This window comes from Procambarus clarkii, chromosome 40 (genome assembly GCF_040958095.1).
Source record: "Procambarus clarkii isolate CNS0578487 chromosome 40, FALCON_Pclarkii_2.0, whole genome shotgun sequence".
Classification (NCBI taxonomy): Eukaryota; Metazoa; Arthropoda; class Malacostraca; order Decapoda; family Cambaridae; genus Procambarus; species Procambarus clarkii.
The window spans coordinates 10,254,876-10,279,299 of NC_091189.1; the positions used below are offsets into that span (position 1 = coordinate 10,254,876).

The following is a 24,424-nucleotide window of genomic DNA, read 5'->3' on the forward strand; positions in this document are numbered from 1 at the left end:
AAGACCTGAGCCACCGTACAAGACCTGAGCCACTGTGTAAGACCTGAGCCACCGTGTAAGACCTGAGCCACCGTGTAAGACCTGAGCCACCGTACAAGACCTGAGCCACTGTGTAAGACCTGAGCCACCGTGTAAGACCTGAGCCATCGTATAAGACCTGAGCCACTGTGTAAGACCTGAGCCACCGTATAAGACCTGAGCCACCGTGTAAGACCTGAGCCACCGTATAAGACCTGAGCCACCGTATAAGACCTGAGCCACCGTATAAGACCTGAGCCACTGTGTAAGACCTGAGCCACCGTGTAAGACCTGAGCCACCGTGTAAGACCTGAGCCGCCGTGTAAGACAAAGTATTGTCTGGAGTAACTTATCAAGTCCAACGTTTATTCGTGTGAGTTTTACTGAGAAGTATTAACGCTCAAATTAATTGGCGGGGAAAATGAACCTGGCATTGCTTATGCTTCGAGGTGACGTATTTGGCCGGTATTAATTACCTTCATTGTCTCTAGTGGGCGTTAATTATGTCAGGGTTAGTGGTGTATCTACGTCGTAAATGCCACACACTTGACGTCACGGTGACGTCACGTGTGCCGTTAACGACGCAGGTGCAAACACTAACCAGGCATGATTACGTTATTTTGACGTCACGCTAGCTTGAGTGCTGGCAGCACGCTGATTGGGAACATTCCAAGGTCACACTCGCTCGGCAGTGCAAGGAAAAAAAAAATTTTTTTTTGCTCTATGCTTTGCAATCAGTTGCGTTCTTCTCGGACGTGATAAATCACGACGCAGGTTCCATATTGCAACATTTTCAAAATGGTCGCAATTGAATTTTAATAATGTTACGAAATTCGACATTTTTTTTTTCTTTAGACATGCACTAATGTGACCTCGAATTGGCAGTAACCAGGTTGGGGTTCTCCAGTCTCCTGTCTCGGTGGTCGTTCTCTGTCCTCGGTGGTCGTTCTCCTGCCTCGGTGGTTGTTCTCTGGCCTCGGTGGTTGTTCTCTGGCCTCGGTGGTTGTTCTCTGGCCTCGGTGGTTGTTCTCTGTCCTCGGTGGTCGTTCTCTGGCCTCGGTGGTTGTTCTCTGGCCTCGGTGGTCGTTCTCTGGCCTCGGTGGTTGTTCTCTGTCCTCGGTGGTCGTTCTCCTGCCTCGGTGGTTGTTCTCTGGCCTCGGTGGTTGTTCTCTGTCCTCGGTGGTCGTTCTCCTGCCTCGGTGGTTGTTCTCTGGCCTCGGTGGTTGTTCTCTGGCCTCGGTGGTTGTTCTCTGTCCTCGGTGGTCGTTCTCTGGCCTCGGTGGTCGTTCTCTGGCCTCGGTGGTCGTTCTCTGGCCTCGGTGGTTGTTCTCTGTCCTCGGTGGTCGTTCTCTGGCCTCGGTGGTTGTTCTCTGGCCTCGGTGGTCGTTCTCTGGCCTCGGTGGTCGTTCTCTGGCCTCGGTGGTCGTTCTCTGGCCTCGGTGGTCGTTCCCTGGCCTCGGTGGTCGTTCTCCGGCCTCGGTGGTCGTTCTCCGGCCTCGGTGGTCGTTCTCCGGCCTCGGTGGTCGTTCTCCGGCCTCGGTGGTCGTTCTCCGGCCTCGGTGGTCGTTCTCTGGCCTCGGTGGTCGTTCTCTGGCCTCGGTGGTCGTTCTCCGGCCTCGGTGGTCGTTCTCCGGCCTCGGTGGTCGTTCTCTGGCCTCGGTGGTCGTTCTCCGGCCTCGGTGGTCGTTCTCCGGCCTCGGTGGTCGTTCTCCGGCCTCGGTGGTCGTTCTCCGGCCTAGGTGGTCGTTCTCCGGCCTAGGTGGTCGTTCTCCGGCCTCGGTGGTCGTTCTCCGGCCTCGGTGGTCGTTCTCCGGCCTCGGTGGTCGTTCTCCGGCCTCGGTGGTCGTTCTCCGGCCTCGGTGGTCGTTCTCCGGCCTAGGTGGTCGTTCTCCGGCCTCGGTGGTCGTTCTCCGGCCTCGGTGGTCGTTCTCCGGCCTCGGTGGTCGTTCTCCGGCCTCGGTAGTCGTTCTCCGGCCTCGGTGGTCGTTCTCCGGCCTCGGTGGTCGTTCTCCGGCCTCGGTGGTCGTCCTCCGGCCTCGGTGGTCGTTCTCCGGCCTCAGTGGTCGTCCTCTGGCCTCGGTGGTCGTTCTCCGGCCTCGGTGGTCGTCCTCCAGGCTTAGTGTACTCAGTAACTTTGCTCCACGTTGGTCTGCGTCATCCACAAATCCAAAAGCAACATACAATAAAGGTAAAACAATTGTCTCACAAACTCGTATTGACGTGAGGCGCCACTGGGTAGTCCTAAAGTATTTATCACGGCAGTTATTGTATTAATTCGAATGTAATATATATATATACACCACCTGTTGTTTGGCTGCATAGTTCACAGTTCTGTTGTGTATTCTTATTTTGAGTACCTTGAGGGTGAATGAATCTCTCGCACCAGGTAAAAGGCAGGTAATTGGTCCCCCCGAGCAGTGGTGGTACTGTAGAAGTATGTGTAGTTAAGCTTGGACCAAGCGTGGTGGGCCAGGCATTAATATCTTTCATACACAAAGAATTTTAAATGGAGTTTACAGTGCCGGGTCTTAATGGATTTGGCTCTTTAAAGGTCATAAGGTGGTACTGGGCCTCTGTTGTTGTTGTTGTTAGAGAGGTTACTGTTGTCGCTGCTGTTGCTACTGTTGCTGCTTCAACGGCTGCTATTGCATGCGTACTTATTTTGGCTAATGTACTGAAAAATTCCTTCATTTAGTATTAGTCAAAGTAGTTATGGATTATTTCTTGTTGTAAATTGAGTTGCTTGCCCGTAGCTCCTGGTAGTGTGTTGTTGGTAGGTTTGTTCTTCCCTCAAATGTGTTTTGTTGTTACAAAAAAAAAAAATGTTGTGGCCGAGACAAGTTGTCCGTACAAAAATGTTTATTCAAAGAAAATGGGAAATTTAGTTTTAAATACAGAATAGAACGGGATAGTCTTAACTACCTTGCATGATACTATTAAAGGGTATGATACCTACTTAGCCTCACCTTACTTATGAAAGAGCACTTACTTTGCCTCACTTTATTCATTTTTTTATTGATATATACAAGAGTTGTTACATTATTGTACAGCCACTAGTACGTGTAGTGTTTCGGGCAAGTCCTTAATCCTATGTTCCCTGGAATACGACCCGTATTCCAGGGAATTCTTTCTCTCTCTCTCTCTCTCTCCCTCCCTCCCTCTCCCCTCCCTCTCTCTCCTCCCTCTCTCTCCTCCCTCTCTCTCTCTCCCCCCTCTCTCTCCCCCTCTCTCTCCCCCTCTCTCTCCCCCTCTCTCTCCCCCCTCTCTCTCCCCCCCTCTCTCTCTCCCCCCTCTCTCTCCCCCCCTCTCTCTCTCCCCCTCTGTCTCTCCCCTTCTGTCTCCCCTCTCTCTCTCCCCTCTCTCTCTCTCTCTCTCTCTCTCTCTCTCTCTCTCTCTCTCTCTCTCTCTCTCTCTCTCTCTCTCTCTCTCTCTCTCTCTCTCTCTCTCTCTCTCTCCCTCTCTCTCTCCCTCTCTCTCCCTCCCCCCCTCTCTCCCCCCTCTCCCTCTCTCTCCCTCTCCCTCTGTCTCCCTCTCTCTCCCTCTCTCTCCCTCTCTCCCCCCTCTCCCTCTCTCCCCCCTCTCCCCTCTTTCCCCCCTCTCCCCTCTCTCCCCCCTCTCCCCTCTCTCCCCCCTCTCCCTCTCTCCCCCCTCTCCCTCTCTCCCCCCTCTCCCTCTCTCCCCTCTCTCCCTCTCTCCCCCTCTCCCTTCTCTCTCCCCCCTCTCCCTCTCTCCCTTCTCTCTCCCTTCTCTCCCCCGTCTTCCTCTCTCCCCCCTCTCTCTCTCTCTCTCTCTCTCTCTCTCTCTCTCTCTCTCTCTCTCTCTCTCTCTCTCTCTCTCTCTCTCTCTCTCTCTCTCTCTCTCTCTCTCTCTCTCTCTCCCCTCCCTCTCTCCCCCCTCTCCCTCTCTCCCCCCCTCTCTCTCTCTCCCCTTTACACATTTAGCACTACAAAAATATTCAGTAGAAATTAACCTAATTTCAGGAAGTAAAACTTGTTAATTGTCTCAGATTTTTATTTTTCTCACATTCATTCTCTCTCTTTCTCCGGTCGTTATCATACATTTTCTCTTTAAATATACATAAACAAGACATATACACATGAGCCTGCGCAAAGCAGAGCGCAGGGGGCTGAGGCCGGGCAGCGCAAGTGCTACTACCTGCGCGGTGTCGGAGAGAGGCGTCAAGAGCGCGAATTGCCCAATGTGGCGACCGGATGTTTTTGTGTGACGTCATTATGGTAACTTATTACTGTAATCTTATTTGGGCTCCGCGGGCGTGGCAAGTGACTGGGGGGGGGGCGTGGCAGGTGACTGGGGGAGGGGTCTCTTGTCAGGGAGGGGGCGTGGCAGGTGACTGGGGGGGGGGGCGTGGCAGGTGACTGGGGGGGGTCTCTCTTGTCAAGGGGGGGGGGGGGCGTGGCAGGTGACTGGGGGGGGGCGTGGCAGGTGACTGGGGGGGTCTCTCTTGTCAGGGGGGGGGGCGTGGCAGGTGACGGGGGGGGGGCGTGGCAGGTGACTGGGGGGGTCTCTCTTGTCAAGGGGGGGGGGGGGGCGTGGCAGGTGACTGGGGGGGGTCTCTTGTCAAGGGCGGGGGGGGGGGTAAAATTTTCTACGCTTAAAATTGTTTTCTTGGTTATTCTGAACATTTTCCTTTTTCGTCTCTAAAGGCATTTCATAAATCAGCAAAATAATAATGATGATACATTGTTCACATGGCCCTGGAGCAAAGTATCCCCGTCAGTATTTATAACAATTTGAAAGGTTTCGTTAAGGTTATCTTGAGGTTATCTTGAGATGATTTCGGGGCTTTAGTGTCCCCGCGGCCCGGTCCTCGACCAGGCCTCCACCCACCAGGAGGCCTGGGGGTGGAGGTCCCAGGTGAACCAACTTGATACACAGCTTATGCTTACCGACTGTTGACGTCTTGGCAGCGTGTAAGAACATCCTTCTCACCTCCAAGACAACAGCGGCAATAAATAATTTCTTGTATAAAATTGGGTGCTTATTTACTCCTTGTAAATAATTGACAATTTGTCCTGAAAATGATCTAGATGCCATAAACCTTAATTACTGACTGACATGCTAAACTTGATACAGTATTCTGAGAAGTGAGATTTGTAAAGTGCTACAAAGGTAAGGTATTTAATTATCAGAAGAAAGCGCTAAGTCATTACGACTATATGACTTAGAAGGGATATGACGATAAGGATTTGAGATAGGACGGAGGAAAGAGATAGTGCCCAACCACGTGGACAGTAGAGTCCTAAAAGAGAGGTAAAGAAAGAGGTAAAACAGGAAAAAGAAAACTAGATGATAAAAATCAAATGAAAATTGAATAAACAGACATACGAAGCCAGATAGATAAAGAAAGTAAAGAAAAGAGTAAAGATCAAGACTGAGATAAGGGTGGTGAAGGAGACAGGAAAGGTCAAGAATGAGATAAGAGATGTCAAGAAGGCAGTGGAGTTTAAGAAGCTTATGTAAGTGAAAGAGATACGAGAATACACACCATGGAGACGATGTTAAGGAGAGAGGGTAGATGGTGATAACAGGAAGGGCCAAGGAGGAGACGTAGGTGATCATGGAGACAGGGAAGGCAGATGTTTTGGTGTAATAGCCAATTAGGGACTGTGGAACAAGTGGGTCCAAGGCTTTACTGGTTATTGCCCTCTTACCAAGGCAAAAATTGGCCTCTTCCAACAGGTATTTCTTGTTGCACTTCTGTCGCTAGGGACAGCTCCTCTGGATGGTTGAGGGCTGCTCCTCTGGAGGGTTGAGGGCTGCTCCTCTGGATGGTTGAGGGCTGCTCCTCTGGATGGTTGAGGGCTGCTCCTCTGGATGGTTGAGGGCTGCTCCTCTGGATGGTTGAGGGCTGCTCCTCTGGATGGTTGAGGGCTGCTCCTCTGGATGGTTGAGGGCTGCTCCTCTGGATGGTTGAGGGCTGCTCCTCTGGATGGTTGAGGGCTGCTGCTCTGGATGGTTGAAGTGGCTGCACTTAGAAAAATATGTATACTCCACGAATATAATCGAATTGAACCCCTGAGTTATTTGTAGCAAGAGAGAGAGATAAGATAAATATAGATAGATAGATAGATAGACAGACAGGGGGGAGGTAAGTTGATGGGGAAGAGACCGACCCACCAAGATTGACACCCAACTTTTCTCCACCACAAAAGTTCAGTAAATGCCGAGTAAAACAAAATATGAGAATGTTACACCCAAATTCTCACCGTGAATTTCGTGAATTTCAAAATTACGTGAAAAAATGCGTTGCTCACACATGGGAAAATCTTATTTGAGTGGATTTATGGAAAACCTGCACTTGCCTGCACCAGGTCACTTGCCTGCACCAGGCCACTTGCCTGCACCAGGCCACTTGCCTGCACCAGGCCACTTGCCTGCACCAGGCCACTTGCCTGCACCAGGCCACTTGCCTGCACCAGGTCACTTGCCTGCACCAGGCCACTTGCCTGCACCAGGCCACTTGCCTGCACCAGGCCACTTGCCTGCACCAGGCCACTTGCCTGCACCAGGCCACTTGCCTGCACCAGGTCACTTGCCTGCATCAGGCCACTTGCCTGCACCAGGCCACTTGCCTGCACCAGGCCACTTGCCTGCACCAGGCCACTTGCCTGCACCAGGCCACTTGCCTGCACCAGGCCACTTGCCTGCACCAGGTCACTTGCCTGCACCAGGCCACTTGCCTGCACCAGGCCACTTGCCTGCACCAGACCACTTGCCTGCACCAGGTCACTTGCCTGCACCAGACCACTTGCCTGCACCAGGCCACTTGCCTGCACCAGGCCACTTGCCTGCACCAGGCCACTTGCCTGCACCAGGTCACTTGCCTGCACCAGGCCACTTGCCTGCACCAGGCCACTTGCCTGCACCAGGTCACTTGCCTGCACCAGGCCACTTGCCTGCACCAGGTCACTTGCCTGCACCAGGTCACTTGCCTGCACCAGGCCACTTGCCTGCACCAGGTCACTTGCCTGCACCAGGCCACTTGCCTGCACCAGACCACTTGCCTGCACCAGGTCACTTGCCTGCACCAGGCCACTTGCCTGCACCAGGCCACTTGCCTGCACCAGGTCACTTGCCTGCACCAGGCCACTTGCCTGCACCAGGTCACTTGCCTGCACCAAGCCACTTGCCTGCACCAGGCCACTTGCCTGCACCAGGTCACTTGCCTGCACCAGGCCACTTGCCTGCACCAGGCCACTTGCCTGCACCAGGCCACTTGCCTGCACCAGGCCACTTGCCTGCACCAGGCCACTTGCCTGCACCAGGTCACTTGCCTGCACCAGGCCACTTGCCTGCACCAGGCCACTTGCCTGCACCAGGCCACTTGCCTGCACCAGGCCACTTGCCTGCACCAGGCCACTTGCCTGCACCAGGTCACTTGCCTGCACCAGGCCACTTGCCTGCACCAGGCCACTTGCCTGCACCAGGCCACTTGCCTGCACCAGGCCACTTGCCTGCACCAGGCCACTTGCCTGCACCAGGCCACTTGCCTGCACCAGGCCACTTGCCTGCACCAGGTCACTTGCCTGCACCAGGCCACTTGCCTGCACCAGGCCACTTGCCTGCACCAGGCCACTTGCCTGCACCAGGCCACTTGCCTGCACCAGGCCACTTGCCTGCACCAGGCCACTTGCCTGCACCAGGCCACTTGCCTGCACCAGGCCACTTGCCTGCACCAGGCCACTTGCCTGCACCAGGCCACTTGCCTGCACCAGGCCACTTGCCTGCACCAGGCCACTTGCCTGCACCAGGCCACTTGCCTGCACCAGGCCACTTGCCTGCACCAGGCCACTTGCCTGCACCAGGTCACTTGCCTGCACCAGGCCACTTGCCTGCACCAGGCCACTTGCCTGCACCAGGTCACTTGCCTGCACCAGGCCACTTGCCTGCACCAGGCCACTTGCCTGCACCAGGCCACTTGCCTGCACCAGGTCACTTGCCTGCACCAGGCCACTTGCCTGCACCAGGCCACTTGCCTGCACCAGGCCACTTGCCTGCACCAGGCCACTTGCCTGCACCAGGCCACTTGCCTGCACCAGGCCACTTGCCTGCACCAGGCCACTTGCCTGCACCAGGCCACTTGCCTGCACCAGGCCACTTGCCTGCACCAGGCCACTTGCCTGCACCAGGCCACTTGCCTGCACCAGGCCACTTGCCTGCAAGCCATTCTCTGAACTAACAGTATGTCTGTGTGTCCAGTGCTGGGGACCAGGGGCCAGATTCACGAAGCAGTTACGCAAGCACTTACGAACGTGTACATCTTTCCTCAATCTTTGACGGCTTTGGTTACGTTTATTAAACAGTTCACAAGTATGAAAACCTCCCAATCAACTATTGTTATTTTTATAAACAGCCTCCTGGTGCTGTGGAGTTCATTAACTGTTTAATAATTGTAAACAAAGCCGCCAAAGATTGAGAAAAAATGTACAGGTTCGTAAGTGCTTGCGTAACTGCTTCGTGAATCTGGCCCCAGAGGCATGGAGCTAGCCTCGCATAACTTTGCAGGGGAAATTGTGTCACAATTAGCGTGTCAACTTTGGATTCATATACGCGCTCGAGTGCAAGGATTATGACAACCAATTCTGTTTGAAGAGTGGAGGCCCAGTTACTTAGACGCGCTCCACACTCATGGGAGAAGGAACCATCTCTCCCTGTCACAACAACTGCACTTCCAGCTGCACCATGGGACTGGTGCAAGGATCCATCAGTGTAAATAATCTGGGAGAGGGAGCGCTCTCTGACTAAAGCATCAGTTTGGCTTAAGGCATTGTACTTTGCTTCTTGTCGAAGCAAGGATTGTTTTTTAATCAGCTTCTTGGGTGGGAAAGGGGGGACAGTAATTTGGAAAGGGGTGATCTCCCATGGGGCAGGAAAGTAGTGTTGTTGTCTCTCTTGGTAGAGGTGATGAATATTATACATTCTGAGCACAGTGGCAGTTTTGGTAATCCATTTGGAGGGATGCTGACCTCCAAGAAAGAAGGCTTGGAGGGCTTCAGTGCAGGGGTTAGGGTGGATTAGCCTAACCATCTTGATACGAATTAAAACATTAATTTCAGTGATACGATCACTTACACATCAAATATTCAGTTCCTTCCTCATGTTTAGTAATTTAGTTGTACGAAGGCACTGTTGTATTAAACTCTCGGGTACTATGAAACAGTTCATAGAATCACTTGAAACCATCGTCCAGGGCCACGTAACCCAAATTACACTGGTCATAGCAATTATGCCAACTATAATGATTCCAAATTACATGCACTAAAACGCAAAACGAGTCTAATTCCAGAAGATTTGGACTCGCTTATAGAAGAACCCGCAGTGTTCTGGGATGTAAGCTAGATGGTTGCAGTTAACTTCACGTAACTTTGCACGGTGAACTGTGATTATATGGGGAATGACGGGTGGTTGGCGTGGAATCCTCCCCCACCCCCACCCGCCCCCATGCGGCCCGCCTTTTAAGTAGGATTCGCTCCTATTCGAAAACCAACGACTTCTATGAAGCCGGAAATGTAGGTTTGGTTCTCCATAGTGATTTCCAACTTATTTCACGGGTATTATTTAGGTGGAATCAATGTTGGTAACGGGGATTGAGGTCTGAGGGCTACTCAGCCGTCGAAAATGGGGGAGATGGGAGAGAAGATGGAAAGATGGTGAGAGGAGAGGGAAGATGAGGAATGAGGGGGAGGAGAATTGGGTTGTAATGGGGGCAGTGGGGGTAAGAGAGAGAGAGATTGTCCCGGGCACCGCCGGGTACCCTTTCTATTATTTTTGTATCATGTAATGTATGCACACACTCATACTCACACTGACACACACTCATACTCACACACACTCACACAGTCTCCCAAACGCAATGAATTCGAATTCTTGATCTCCATCTTGAGTTATCTTGAGAGGATTTCGGGGCTTAGCGTCCCCGCGGCCCGGTCCTCGACCAGGTCTTCTTTTTGTTACACACCCTGGGAAGCAGCCCGTAGCAGCTGTCTACCTCCCAGGTACCTATTTACTGCAAGGTAACAGGGGCATCAGGGTGAAATAAACATTTTTGCCCATTTGTCTCCGCCTCCACCGGGAATCGAACCCAGAACCTCGGGATTACGAATCCGAAGCGCTGTCTACCCAGCTGTCAGGCGCCCATCATTTAGCCCGTGATTCCTAAATCGGTCTCTCTCTCTCTCTCTCTCTCTCTCTCTCTCTCTCTCTCTCTCTCTCTCTCTCTCTCTCTCTCTCTCTCTCTGAGAGAGAGAGAGAGAGAGAGAGAGATGTTTTGAGACACTTGTTTTCTTGCAAAGTGTTACTGAAGTTTAATTAGCCTACATGAAATCCAGAGTTTTACTGAAGTTTTGACAAGTTTCCCTGACACTGGAATTATTAAAAAGCCCGGGGGGCGGGTGGCTCTATATTCGTCAGAGGACGACAGATACAAATTTCCTTTGTCCAAAACATCGTTTGTAATGTGTGTGTTTGTTAGTGTTTTTAGTGACCAGATAATGTTTTGCTTTTAACTTATCGTCGGAGTTTGGCTATATACATGTTGGGGCATTTGAGTTTAAATGTTGTGCATGTTGATTTGACCTTTGGGCTGTTGTGCTGCTTTTATCTTTCCCTTCCTATCCACTTCTATACAATAACCCTCCACTTCTCCGGTGGAGAAGTGGGGAGCCGGTCGGCCGAGCGGACAGCACGCTGGCTTGTGATCCTGTGGTCCTGGGTTCGATCCCAGGCGCCGGCGAGAAACAATGAGCAGAGTTTCTTTCACCCTATGCCCCTGTTACCTAGCAGTAAAATAGGTTACCTGGTTGATACCTGGTTGATGGGGTTCTGGGAGTTCTTCTACTCCCCAAGCCCGGCCCGAGGCCAGGCTCGACTTGTGAGAGTTTGGTCCACCAGGCTGTTGCTTGGAGCGGCCCGCAGGGCCACGTACCCACCACAGCCCGGCTGATCCGGAACTTCTCTTAGAAAACCGTCCAGTTTTCTCTTGAAGATGTCCACGGTTGTTCCGGCAATATTTCTTATGCTCGCTGGGAGGACGTTGAACAACCGCGGACCCCTGATGTTTATACAGTACTCTCTGATTGTGCCTATGGCACCTCTGCTCTTCACAGGTTCAATCTTGCATTTTCTTCCATATCGTTCACTCCAGTACGTTGTTATTTTACTGTGTAGATTTGGGACCTGACCCTCCAGTATTTTCCATGCGTATATTATTTGGTATCTCTCTCGTCTCCTTTCTAGAGAGTACATTTGGAGAGCTTTGAGACGATCCCAATAATTTAGGTGTTTTATCTCGTCTATGCGTGCCGTATATGTTCTCTGTATTCCCTCTATTTCAGCAATCTCTCCTGCTCTGAAGGGGGAAGTGAGTACTGAGCAGTACTCGAGACGGGACAGCACAAGTGACTTGAAGAGTACAACCATTGTGATGGGATCCCTGGATTTGAAAGTTCTCGTAATCCATCCGATCATTTTTCTGGCTGACGCGATATTTGCTTGGTTATGCTCCCTAAACGTTAGATCGTCGGACATCATTATTCCCAAATCCTTGACATGCTGTTTTTCTACTATGGGAAGATTCGATTGTGTTTTGTACCCTGTATTATGTTTCAGATCCTCATTTTTGCCGTACCTGAGTACCTGAAATTTATCACTGTTAAACATCATGTTATTTTCTGCTGCCCAATCAAAAACTTTGTTGACATCTGCTTGTAGTTTTTCAATGTCTTCAGCAGAGGTAATTTTCATGCTGATTTTTGTGTCATCTGCAAAGGACGACACGAAGCTGTGGCGTGTATTTTTGGCTATATCAGATATGAGAATAAGGAACAGTAGCGGTGCAAGGACTGTACCTTGAGGTACAGAGCTTTTAACATCGCTTGGATTCGATTTTATCTGATTGACTGTTACTCTTTGTGTTCTGTTCGACAGGAAATTGAGTATCCAGCGTCCTACTTTTCCAGTTATTCCCATTGACCTCATTTTGTGAGCGATCACCCCATGGTCACATTTGTCGAACGCCTTTGCAAAGTCTGTGTATACAACATCTGCATTTTGCTTTTCTTCTAGGGCTTCTGTGATTTTGTCATAGTGGTTGAGTAACTGTGACAGACAGGATCTTCCCGCTCTAAATCCATGTTGTCCTGGATTGTGCAATTCATTGTTTTCCATAAAACTAGAAATTTGATTCCTAATTACTCTTTCAAACACTTTTATTATGTGTGATGTTAGTGCAACTGGCCTATAATTTTTTGCCAAGGCTTTACTCCCCCCCTTGTGCAACGGAGCTATATCTGCAGATCTAAGTGCTGCTGGTATCTCCCCTGTATCACCCAGGTACCTGGGTGTTAGTCAGCTGTCACGGGCTGCTTCCTGGGGGTGGAGGCCTGGTCGAGGACCGGGCCGCGGGGACACTAAAAAGCCCCGAAATAATCTCAAGATAACCTCATCTCAAGATAACCTGCGACGCTTGACACAGACGAGCTTCACCTGCTAAGCATGGTTCAATCTCCTTGTCCAGCTGAAATTCCAATTGGATGGCTTAGGTAATAGACGGTAAACACAGCGTAATATATGACGGTAGACAATCATAGCATTCCGTCGTAAATCCGGTCTTGCGCTGAGGCAGGTAGAGTCATTGGCGGCGTGTGGGAGTCTTGCGAGATTTGTGCGATCCGATGTTTTCAGAGCATTAAATCCCAGACACCGTACAGGGTCGTTCCTCACGGGGCTGCTAATTGCCGTAATTGCCTTGCTCTCCCGTAAACGGCACGACGGCGGAAACTAATTTTGCAGAATATAAATACTAAGGCTGCTATTATAAGGCAGAAAAGTAAATAATGATGCAATAAGGCTTCTAGTTCCACTCTTAATTGGTAAATTAAGGCTGATATGTTTTTCTCCGAGTTTTCTTTTTTTATGTTTAAGTATATATGTTTTTCTCCGAGGCTGGTGGAGAGATGCGCGGCTCATGAGGGTAATAATAAGGCCAGATGCACCTAACTTGTTCTTAATGCTGGTTATAGTTGTAATTTTTTTTTTTAGGGAATCGATCAATTCGTAAATAATGTGACGTATTAGTAACATTTTATTATCGTGATATTGGCGTTTATCTATGCATCGTCTTCGATAGGTTAGGCGGGTTGTTTGGGTTCGCACGCTTCTAGTGAGAGAAAACGGTTGCATTTTCTTTGATGAAGTGGTAAATCGAGAGAACGAGCTGATACGTCAGTCACATAGACTCCGTGTTACTGGCTTTCAAGGGTTTCCTGGAATCCGTAAACATAATCCGGTAACTCGTGATGTCTTTATTGCTTAAAAAGCATCGTTTATGGCTTCTATGTTGCACATACTGACGCAGGTTGTAGTGGGTAAGTGGACCTAAGGGCCGCTCCAAGCATCAGCCTGTTGGACCAAGTTATCACAAGCAGGGGAGGTTATCTTATGATGATTTCGGGGCTTTTTTTTTTTTAGTGTCCCCGTGGCCCGATCCTCGACCAGGCCTCCACCCCCAGGAAGCAGCAGCCCGTGACAGCTGACTAACACCCAGGTACCTATTTTTCTGCTAGGTAACAGGGACATAGGGTGAAAGAAACTCTGCCCATTGTTTCTCGCCAGCGCCTGGGATCGAACCCAGGACCACATGATCACAAGTCCAGCGTGCTGTCCGCTCGGCCGACCGGCTCCCTGGCAGTAGGATGTTCTACTTCGGGAGTTCTACTTCGGGGAAGTAGAATTCCCGAAATACCCTCAGGGTATGCTCCAGGAATTGTTGTAGGATGTAATGTGGAGACCGGGGGAGCTGGTGGATGGGTGCTCATGTGGCTGCGTGGTGAGCTGGGCGGAGAACAACGCCACTAACTAGTACTCCGGAGGGGGGGGGGGATTATCAAGGTAAAGCGCCAAACCATTACGACTATTTAGCACTTAGAAAGGGGTCAGGATAAGGATTTGGGATGGGACGGGGGGAGAGGAATGGTGCCCAACCACTTGGACATTCGAGAATTGAACGCCTACCTGCATGAAGCGAGACCGTCGCTCTACCGTCCAGCCTAAGTGGTTGGGTGGGTGGTGGTGGGGGGGGGGGTATTCTCAATTATAAAGTTAGGCTGCTGGCTTTGTAGTGTGGTACATGATCAGGAAACACATTGTGCTGCATGGTGCCTCCTGGTGATGTATTCCCCGCTATAAACACGCTGAATCCTGCAGAGTACTGTTAACGAGATACTGTGTTTCTGTCGACGGTTGTGTAGTGTGTGTGGGTGGGGGGGAGCCAGCCACCCAGCCAGCCACCCAGCCAGCCACCCAGCCAGCCACCCAGCCAGCCAGCCAGCCACCCAGCCAGCCACCCAGCCAGCCACCCAGCCAGCCAGCCAGCCACCCAACCACCCAGCCAGCCACCCAGCCAGCCACCCACCCAGCCTGCCAGCCAGCCACCCACCCAGCCAGCCACCCACCCAGCCTGCCAGCCAGCCACCCAGCCAGCCAGCCACCAAGCCAGTGAGCAGTTGTATGTGAAAGTACTTAATAACAATTACTTGCCAGAATGATTTGATATCAATGCCGTAGTGCTTGAATGAAGGTGAAGGAAAAGTCCAATAGATGTGTATATGTATTAAAACCAAATTTTCGGACATAACCTACATCCTTGTTCAAGGTGATTGATGTATACAGTGTTCTGAACATTTCAGAACATTGTATACAGTACCTTGAGAAAGGATATAAGTTATTGCTCATCGTAATATTGGCGTCTTATAGTCTTTCCTTCACCATTATGACTCGAAATATTCTCTCGATTTGATATCACAATTACCAACAATCCTATACTTGTTGTTCAAGGGATAACTTAATAAATATCGACCACAGGGAACTGATCAACTGGGCTGTGGTATCCGTGTCCATCACTACATCTCTCCTTCACTTCCATTCCCAAACTCTGTTTTGCGTCCTCCCCTTCCCCTCTCATTCCTCCCCTCCCCCCTCTCATTCCTCCCCTCCCCCTCTCTCATTCCTCCCCTACCTCCTCTTCTTCCTCCCCTCCTCCCTCTTTTTACTCCCCTTCCCCCCTCAGTCCTCCCCTCCCCATTCCTCCCTCTTTCTGTTCATGACAACTTCAATAACTTGAAAGTGTCAACACTGTCAATCAACCGAGGGGGGGAGGGGGAGGGGGGTTAGGTATTAAATGTGATGACCAAGTACAGAAAAGAAAGAAAAATGCGCCGTAAGATGTCAGGTGGAAAGTTTGATCATTATCAGGGTGGGGTAATGATCTAAGTTCCGTCATTAGCCAGCTGGAGGTGGATGGCCCAGCTGGATTAGAATGTCGCCGGCTGACTTGGGGCGTGCTGGCACTTGTTGTGGGCGTGCCGGCACTTGTTATGGCTCGGTTCACTATCTTCTTGAGGTTATCTTGAGATGATTTCGGGGCTTTAGTGTCCCCGCGGCCCGGTCTTCGACCAGGCCTCCACCCCCAGGAAGCAGCCCGTGATAGCTGACTAACACCCAGGTACCTATTTTATTGCTAGTTACATCTGAAAACAAACTTTAAAACAAATTAGAAACTAGAATTTCCTTCTCAAAAGTGGCGTCTAGTTACTAAGCCGGCACGATAACAGCTTTTCAGTATCTTAATAAATCTGTGGATATTGCGGGGTATATTACTGTAATTATGGCTTTGCATATAACTATGGCTTCAGCAATGTACGTAGCTATAAATATGGCTGTTGTAGCTATAAATATGGCTGTTGTAGCTACAAATATGGCTGTTGTAGCTATAAATATGGCTGTTGTAGCTATAAATATGGCTGTTGTAGCTATAAATATGGCTGTTGTAGCTATAAATATGGCTGTTGTAGCTATAAATAGGCTATAAATATGTGTCGGGCTACAACTGTGACTGCAGCTCTGGCTACTGGCAATTACTCAGCGGTTGTGGTCTAATGTCACAAACATTCTGTGCTGTACAGCAGGCGGTCCCCTTTCATTTGCATTTTATATTAGTTTGTGTTGCGAGGTTTGTACGGGTAGTTTGTCCGTCCGTGCTCGCTGTCTGAGGCCTCAAATGGGCGCTCTCAATATTTCTGCGCCCTGTAGCCTATTTTGTAGCCTTGAAAAAAAAGCATTGTGATGGGTTTGGAATTCGTGGTGAATGACAATTTAAATGGGCAACGAGTGATGAAATATTGTGAGAATGAGCGAAAAGGATGGCGGGGTGTATACTAGTTTGTGTATGCTTTACATGTATGTGTATGCTGTACTTTTTTGTGTATTCTGTACTTTTTTGTGTATTCTGTACTTGTCGGTGTGCACTGTACTCGTTTGTGTAAGACTGAAATTGTTTAGTGTAGATCAAAATTGTTTGCTACACATTAAACTGGTTTGTATATGCATTGCAAATTTGCAAGTGAGCAAAATAGGTGATTTTCAACACGTGTAAATAATGCAATGTGTCAGTCAGAGCCTTAAAAGCCGTACATTGAGGTTTTAGGTCGAGAAGAATATGCTCGATAACCTCTAGATGAAAGCCTTATGATAATTGCTCTGGATCCAACTATCTGTTGATTTTGGTGAGATGGCTTTGTGCACCTCCGACACAGGGCTCCATCCAATCTGGCCAGGCTGAACGATGGTTTGAGTTTGGTAATGGTGTTTTTGATCAGGATGGACATAGCTTCCCCGTTGATGATTGTATAGGTGGTGATGAGTGGTAGTCATTGATGAAAGTGGTGAGCTAGTCATTGATGATGGTAGTGAGGTAAGTCATTGATGGTGTTGATGAATAGTGATCGAGTTGGTCATTGGTGACGTTAATGGTGATGAGTGGGTTGATGAAGTCATTGGTGATATTGATGCTGAAGGTTGTGGGTGGGGGTTAGATAACTAGTTACTGCGGCGCAGGGGTAATGCGTTCACCCGCCAGTAATTAAGGGGGGCCTGGTTGTTAAGCGACAGATGGGTCGTGTTCCCGGGAGAGAGAGAAAGAAAGAGAGAGAGAGAGAGAGAGAGAGAGAGAGAGAGAGAGAGAGAGAGAGAGAGAGAGAGAGAGAGAGAGAGAGAGAGAGAGCAGCCTCAAGATGAACCGTGGGAACACAAAATGTTAAGCTTGCTAATTAGTCAGACATAGTTATCTTGCCCTGAACCCAAGTGAGGAGGGGAAAAGAAAGTCACCAGTGATGATGAACTTAAAGGAAGTTGAGGATAAAATGCCGCCCTGTCGCTGCGTCACTGTCGCTACGTCACTGTCACTGTCGTACGGACTTCCCGTCAGTCCGACAACGGTGACTCCCACCATCACCCAATTTTTTTTTTTTTAACCTGAGGATGGAATGTCACCGTATGCGTGTCACCGTGTGCGTGTCACCGTTCCCACGCCGCCGTGACTGGGGCATCCGGAATGTCAGGGTGGGGCTTCCTGGGGTGCCCCTCCCCCCCCCCCCCCCCCCGCCCTCCTTCAGCTAGTTACTGTATGTTCACAGCGGCTCGCCGAGGCGGGGGGGGGGGGGTATATAGAAATATGCACTGTAAAGATATTAATGGTGGACGCTCGAACTAGTTTACGTTCTCGGCCGTGTTCATTTTTATATTTTATTAGGCCTCTTTAAAATACCTGCCTTTTTAATATGTACTCGCACGCACTCACACACGTGCACACACGCGCGTGCGTGTACACACACACATACACACCAGTGTGTGGGGCCTACCTTGAGGCTACCTTGAGGTGCTTCCGGGGCTTAGTGTCCCCGCGGCCCGGTCGTCGACCAGGCCTCCTGGTTGCTGGACTGATCAACCAGGCTGTTAGACGCGGCTGCTCGCAGCCTGACGTATGAGTCACAGCCTGGTTGATCAGGTATCCTTTGGAGGTGCTTATCCAGTTCTCTCTTGAACACTGTGAGGGGTTTGCCAGTTATGCCCCTTATGTGTAGTGGAAGCGTGTTGAACAGTCTCGGGCCTCTGATGTTGATAGAGTTCTCTCTCAGAGTACCTGTTGCACCTCTGCTTTTCAACGGGGGTATTCTGCACATCCTGCCATGTCTTCTGGTCTCATGTGGTGTTATTTCTGTGTGCAGGTTTGGGACCAGCCCCTCAATTATTTTCCACGTGTAAATTATTATGTATCTCTCCCGCCTGCGCTCAAGGGAGTACAGATTTAGGCTCTTTAGTCGGTCCCAGTAATTTAGATGTTTTACTGAGTGGATTCTAGCAGTAAAGGATCTCTGTACGCTCTCTAGGTCAGCAATTTCTCCAGCTTTGAAAGGGGCTGTCATTGTGCAGCAGTACTCCACTCTAGATAGCACAAGCGTTTTGAAAAGTATCATCATCGGTATAGCATCTCTAGTGTGAAAAGTTCTTGTTATCCAACCTGTCATTTTTCTTGCAGTTGTGACGGCTACTTTATTGTGTTCTTTAAAGGTAAGGTCTTCCGACATGAGTACACCCAGGTCCTTTACATTGCCTTTTCGTTCTATGTTATGATTTGCCTGCGTTTTGTACGTGGTTTCTGTTTTTATATTTTCAATTTTTCCGTAGCGCATGAGCTGAAACTTATCCTCGTTGAATACCATATTATTTTCTGTAGCCCATAGAAAGACCTGATCTACATCTGATTAGAGGTTTGCCGTGTCCTCTATGTTGCCAACTCTCATGAAAATCCTAGTGTCATCTGCAAAGGATGATACAGTGCTATAGGTTGTGTTCTGGTCTATGTCCGATATGAGGATGAGAAAAAGTACTGGAGCAAGCACAGTACCCTGGGGGACTGAGCTCTTCACGGTTGATGGGCTGGATTTTATTTTGTTGACTATTACACATTGGGTTCTGTCAGTCAGGAAATTGTAGATCCATCTGCCTATTTTCCCGGTAATTCCTTTTGAACGCATTTTATGTGCAATAACACCATGGTCACATTTATCAAAAGCTTTTGCGAAATCTGTGTAAATTACATCAGCGTTTTGTTTGTCTTCCATAGCATCTAATGCCATATCATAGTGGTCCAGCAACTGCGACAGGCAAGAGCGCCCTGTTCTGAAACCATGTTGTCCGGGGTTATGGAGATGCTGTGATTCCATGTATTTTGTGATCTTACTTCTTAGCACTCTCTCAAAAATTTTTATGATGTGCGATGTTAGTGCTATCGGTCTGTAATTTTTTGCCTCTGCCTTATTTCCTCCTTTATGGAGTGGTGCTATCTCTGCTGTTTTTAGTATGTCAGGGATAACGCCAGTATCTAGACTTTGTCTCCACAGAATGTGAAGGGCCTGCGATAGTGGTTTTTTACAGTTCTTGATGAATATGGAGTTCCAAGAATCCGGGCCTGGTGCAGAGTGCATAGGCATACTGTTTATGGCTTCTTCAAAATCTAGTGGGGATAGGGCGACGTCTGATATGTGATTTGATGTTGGTATCATATCCATGAAAAATTCATTTGGGTTATCAATCTTTAGTGCATTTAATGGCTCACTGAAAACAGAGTCGTACTGCTTCCTCAGTAACTCGCTCATTTCTTTGTTGTCATCTGTGAAAGTTCCATCTCCCTTTCGCAGGGGCCCGATACTAGATGTGGTTTTTGATCTTGATTTTGCATAGGAGAAAAAAAGGAGCCGGTGGGGGTGAGTGGACAGCACTCTTGATACGTAGTCATGTGGACCGGTGTTCGATTCCCGGGGCCGGCAGAAACAAATGGGCAGAGTTTCTTTCGCCCTGATGCCCCACGTTACCTAGCAGTAAATAGGTACCTGGGAGTTAGACAGATGTTACAGGCTGCTTCCTGGGAATATATGCGTGTGTTACAGTAATATATGTAGTAGACATATTGAAGTAAAAATAGATTGGTTAGAAAGGTGGGGGTCCAAGAGCTAATAGCTCGAATCTGCAGACACAAATAGTAAATACACACACACACACACACACACACACACACACACACACACACACACACACACACACACACACACACATGCGGTTGTGTTACTCGGAGCATCCGTTAGGCCTACACATCCATCACAGCCTTGGTCATCCGTCACTTCTTGAAGGAAGCTGTCCAATTCTCTCATGAAAATGTAAACGTTTCTTCCAGCAATAACTCTCTTTTATATGTGTGTATATATATATATATATATATATATATATATATATATATATATATATATATATATATATATATATATATATATATATATATATATATATATATAATATTTGCATGTAAATAATTTCGATAGTTTCCATTCAATAAAGTAGCCGTCATAACTTCATAACTACAAGAAAAATGACAGGTTGGTTAACAAAAACTTTTCAAACTAGAGATGCTATACCGATGATGATACTTTTCAAGACGCTAGTGCTCTCTAGAGTGGAATACTGCTGCACAGTAACAGCCTCTTTCAAAGCTGGAGAAATTGCTAACCTGGAGAGCGTTCAGAGATCCTTTACTGCTAGAATCCACTCAGTAAAACATCTAAACTATTGGGAACGACTAAAATACCCAAATTTGTATTCTCTGGGGCGCAGGCGGGAGAGATACATAATAATTTACACGTGGAAAATAGTAGAGGGGCTGGTCCCAAACCTGCACACAGAAATAACATCACATGAGACTAGAAGGCATGGCAGGATGTGCAGAACATCCCCGTTGAAGAGCAGAGGTACAATAGGTACTCTGAGAGAGAATTCTATCAACATCAGAGGCCCGAGACTTCAACACGCTTCCACTACATATAAGGGGCATAACTGGCCGACCCCTCACAGTGTTCACGAGAGAACTCGATAAGCACCTCCAAGGGATACCTGATCACCCAGGCTGTGATTCATACGTCAAGCTGCGAGCTACTGCGTACAGCAGCCTAGTTGACCCGTCCAGCAACCCGATCGAGGACCGGGCAGCGGGGACGTTGAGCCCCGAAATCATCGCAAGGTAACCGCAGGGTAAGGTATCCTTCAGCCTAGCTTAACGTGGTGCCAGTCTTCCCTGGTGGTTGCCTGGCCTGTGAGACTCTTCGTAGCCCGCAGGTCCACGTAACTAATCACAGCCAGAGTGATCTGGTAACTCCAGCAGACTCCTGTGAGTGCCGTTTTTGGTTCATATTTTGGCTGGAGGGTCAAGGGGGGGGGGATGTTGTCCACGTGGTCACCTTGATGTTGTTTATCTGGTTGCTGTTGTCATGGTTGCCAAGTCTGAATACTAAGAGGTCACAAACTTGCTCTTATTAATCAGTCCCGTGATATATGGTGTTGTATATGTGATATGCGTGAGCTGTACAATACACGGGACTGTGGCCACCTGCCTTGTGTACTTAACTGCACTTTTCTTGTGTCGACTCAAGGAATCAGTGTTCTCCTGGTCCAGTATCTGACCAGGCCACCTGATTGGCGGTTTGGCCAACTAGGCTGTTAGGCGCCGCTGCCTGCGGTCTGAGGACGTGTTGGAGATATTCAAATACTTCCCTGGATAATTGGTAGACATGGGGGAGGAGAAAAAGGATAAGTGAAGGTAGGAGGGAAGATGAGAGGGTGGAAGATAGGAAAGAGGAAGGGATGAGAGGGTGAAAAAGAATACTGGATAAAGAGGGCAAGAAAAGTTGATTATATGGAAAGGTTGAAGGAGTGTAAAGGGGTCGAAGTGGCGTAAAATGAGGGTGGGGTGGACTCTGAAGTAATGGTAAAAGGTTGGAGAGGTGGGAGGGTCGAGATGAAACAAACGAAGTTGAAAAATAAGGATGAACAACTCTCCCACCATCGTCACCTGAGCCGCGCTCCTGTCAATCTTTTTGAATCCGTTCCTCATCGTTTTAAACGGGATTTTGCCCCACATACAGCCAAAATCACACATTACATTCAGCTTTATATCATATACAACCTCGCCACTGGGTGCTGATATGTAGGATGCAGGCGATGAGTCACAATAACGTGGCTGAAGTATGTTGACCAGACCACACACTAGAAGGTGAAGGGACAACGATTGATTTGAGTTTATTGTGCACCCCATACTCATCCTGTGAGCGGTAGACGACGTTTCGGTCCGTCCTGGACCATTCTCAAGTCGATTGTGAATGGTCCAGGACGGACCGAAACGTCGTCGTCCCTTCACCTTCTAGTGAGTGGTTTTGGTCAACATATGTAGGATGAAAACACAAGTTACTGGTGTGATGGAAGCAGCCACAGAGGGAATAACTCACTGGTGTCTTTGTGTAGATACACTCTGGTTATCGAGGAACTAATAACACCAAACGTGGCCCTTCCAGAGGAGTCAAGTAATTAGCAGGTGTGTGTAATGGTAAATGGTGTTGCTAAAGTGTGATAATGTTAACTGTAGGTTAATGGTGTCAAGAGGGAGTGAGTGGTAAGGCGCTCACCCGGGTGGCTTCACTGGCTGAGTGTAATGCGTGTAGATGATCATGGAGCCAGACTTGTATCGGAAACCTATGAGATATGCGTCTTACCGCAAAGTTGACTTATTTGAGTTTCACCTGAAATATTGTTTCCAGGCACAACGCACCCCATTAGGTAAAAATATCAAATGAAAATATTTTCGATATTATGATACGGGGTCTTAGGCGTATGTAGAGGCAGCCATATTTGCTTACATGCAGAGTAAATGTTATATTAATAAATGGGTTGGTCTCTGGAATCGCTCCGAAAATCGAATTAAAGTATTAGAAACAACAATCCCCGTAATAGTGACTGATTTATATATTTATTTTAATAAATTAAAATAGCTAATTATTTGACTTGACCCTTGTGGGCGGGTCAGGTGCATATTTAGCGTTGTTTAAGGTTTTAATTCATCAATAAAGTCGGAGTGTTTCAGTATAATAACGGCTGGGAGATGTTTCCACTTCGAGGCTATTTGTATGACATCCAGAACTGTAAACAGCACACACGTGACACGCTCTACATGTGTAGGTGTAGCTGCTAATGTGTAGCGAGGAGTGTACTCTCCTAGTGGTGCTTGCAGGGTCAAGCATCTGCTCTTGAACCACCCCCCCTCCCCTCCCTCTTTTCCACCCTCATTAGTACAAAGCAGTGACTCATTTTTCTTATCTTACTTACATTTAAAACTATGTATCGAATTGAGCCCAGCCTCCTGAAATGATAGTACTTATTGTAACTGTTTGGTCGTCAGTACTAATATGTAGTGATAGACCGCCAGTAACCCACATATTGCCCTATTAGTTTTATAAGGCTCCGGAAAATATTAAACTAATAAACCGAACTTAAATATTCTTAGGCCTAGTATAGCACGTGCTCTATATTAAGCCGAAGATAGCGTGTATTAGGCCTAGTGTGTGTGTGTGTTGAACACTGTGAGGGGTCGGCCACTTATGCCCCTTATGTGTAGTGATAGCGTGTTGAACAGTCTCGGGCCTCTTGATGTTGAAGACCAATTATGTTTGGACACCAGTTAATTCTGACCTGACGTTTGTCGAAGTGTTATTGACACCAGTTTCATCGTTATTTAAACGTATCTTTGTTAATAAACAGCACTGATGTGAATTGTGTGGTGTGGGAGCGATGAGCACATGAGGTTGCGTGTACTTAGTCCTGGTGTTTGGAACACTGGTGGTTGTCATGAAGGGACGCACTCAGCAGCCTCGGTCATGTGATCTACTGGGAATTATACGGAGCCTGAAGCCTGATACATGGCGGGGTCAGCGCTAATTACCGTGAATACTGCGGCGGCAACATGGATGGAATGTATTGGGGGGGTCGGGGGGACTTGTTTAATCGGAGAGGGGGGGCTGGGATGTGTGTGTGTGTGGGGGGGATAGAGAGTAAATAGAGAATAAATAGAGAGTAAGGGAGGTGATATAGAGGATGGAAAGAGAGAGAGAGAGAGATACAGAAAAAACAAAAAAGAAGGTATTTCAAAGAGTGAGTTGCAAGAAGGTGGTGTCGAGATAGGGAGACACACACACACACACACACACACACACACACACACACACACACACACACACACACACACACACACACACACACACACACACACACAGAGGACTCTGCCTCTCGGGACAAAGAGCCAAAGCTGAACCCCCGCAAACACAACTAGGTGAATACACACACAGATAGACAGGCTAGCTGGCAGGCTGGCAGGCTGGCAGGCTGGCAGGCAGGAACAGGGAGACAAAAAGCACACAGATACAGCTCAGGTGTTCCTGGGCAGCTCGTCTGGTAAATATATAAAATTGGATATATTTATTACCAATATTTTGGATGCCGGATTTTGTGTGAGCAAAACTATTATTTACAACGTTTCATTTAGTTTTGCCTCTAAACAAAAGCTGTATCATTCGCGTTGGTTTTACTAATGTGTGCAGCCATGTAAACGGGTCGAGTCCAGCGATGATTTACATGGCGCGAGTCCTGTATCAATGACGAGGGTTCGAACCCTCGCCAC

The 24,424-nt window shown here is 48.6% G+C and overlaps 2 protein-coding genes across 2 annotated transcripts in view; one reads left to right on the forward strand and one right to left on the reverse strand.

Annotated features, from left to right (window-relative positions):
- LOC138349887 (protein hunchback-like) overlaps positions 1-24,424 on the forward strand; it is a 370,035-nt gene that overhangs the window by 286,615 nt on the left and 58,996 nt on the right. The window lies entirely within an intron of this gene.
- Positions 870-16,700, reverse strand: LOC138373008 (uro-adherence factor A-like). The gene is made up of 5 exons (XM_069339058.1): positions 16,507-16,700; positions 16,309-16,360; positions 6,342-8,195; positions 5,691-6,004; positions 870-2,259 (listed from the first exon to the last, which is right to left on the reverse strand). Exons 1-5 carry the CDS (start codon positions 16,698-16,700, stop codon positions 870-872), a joined length of 3,804 nt encoding a protein of 1,267 aa, XP_069195159.1.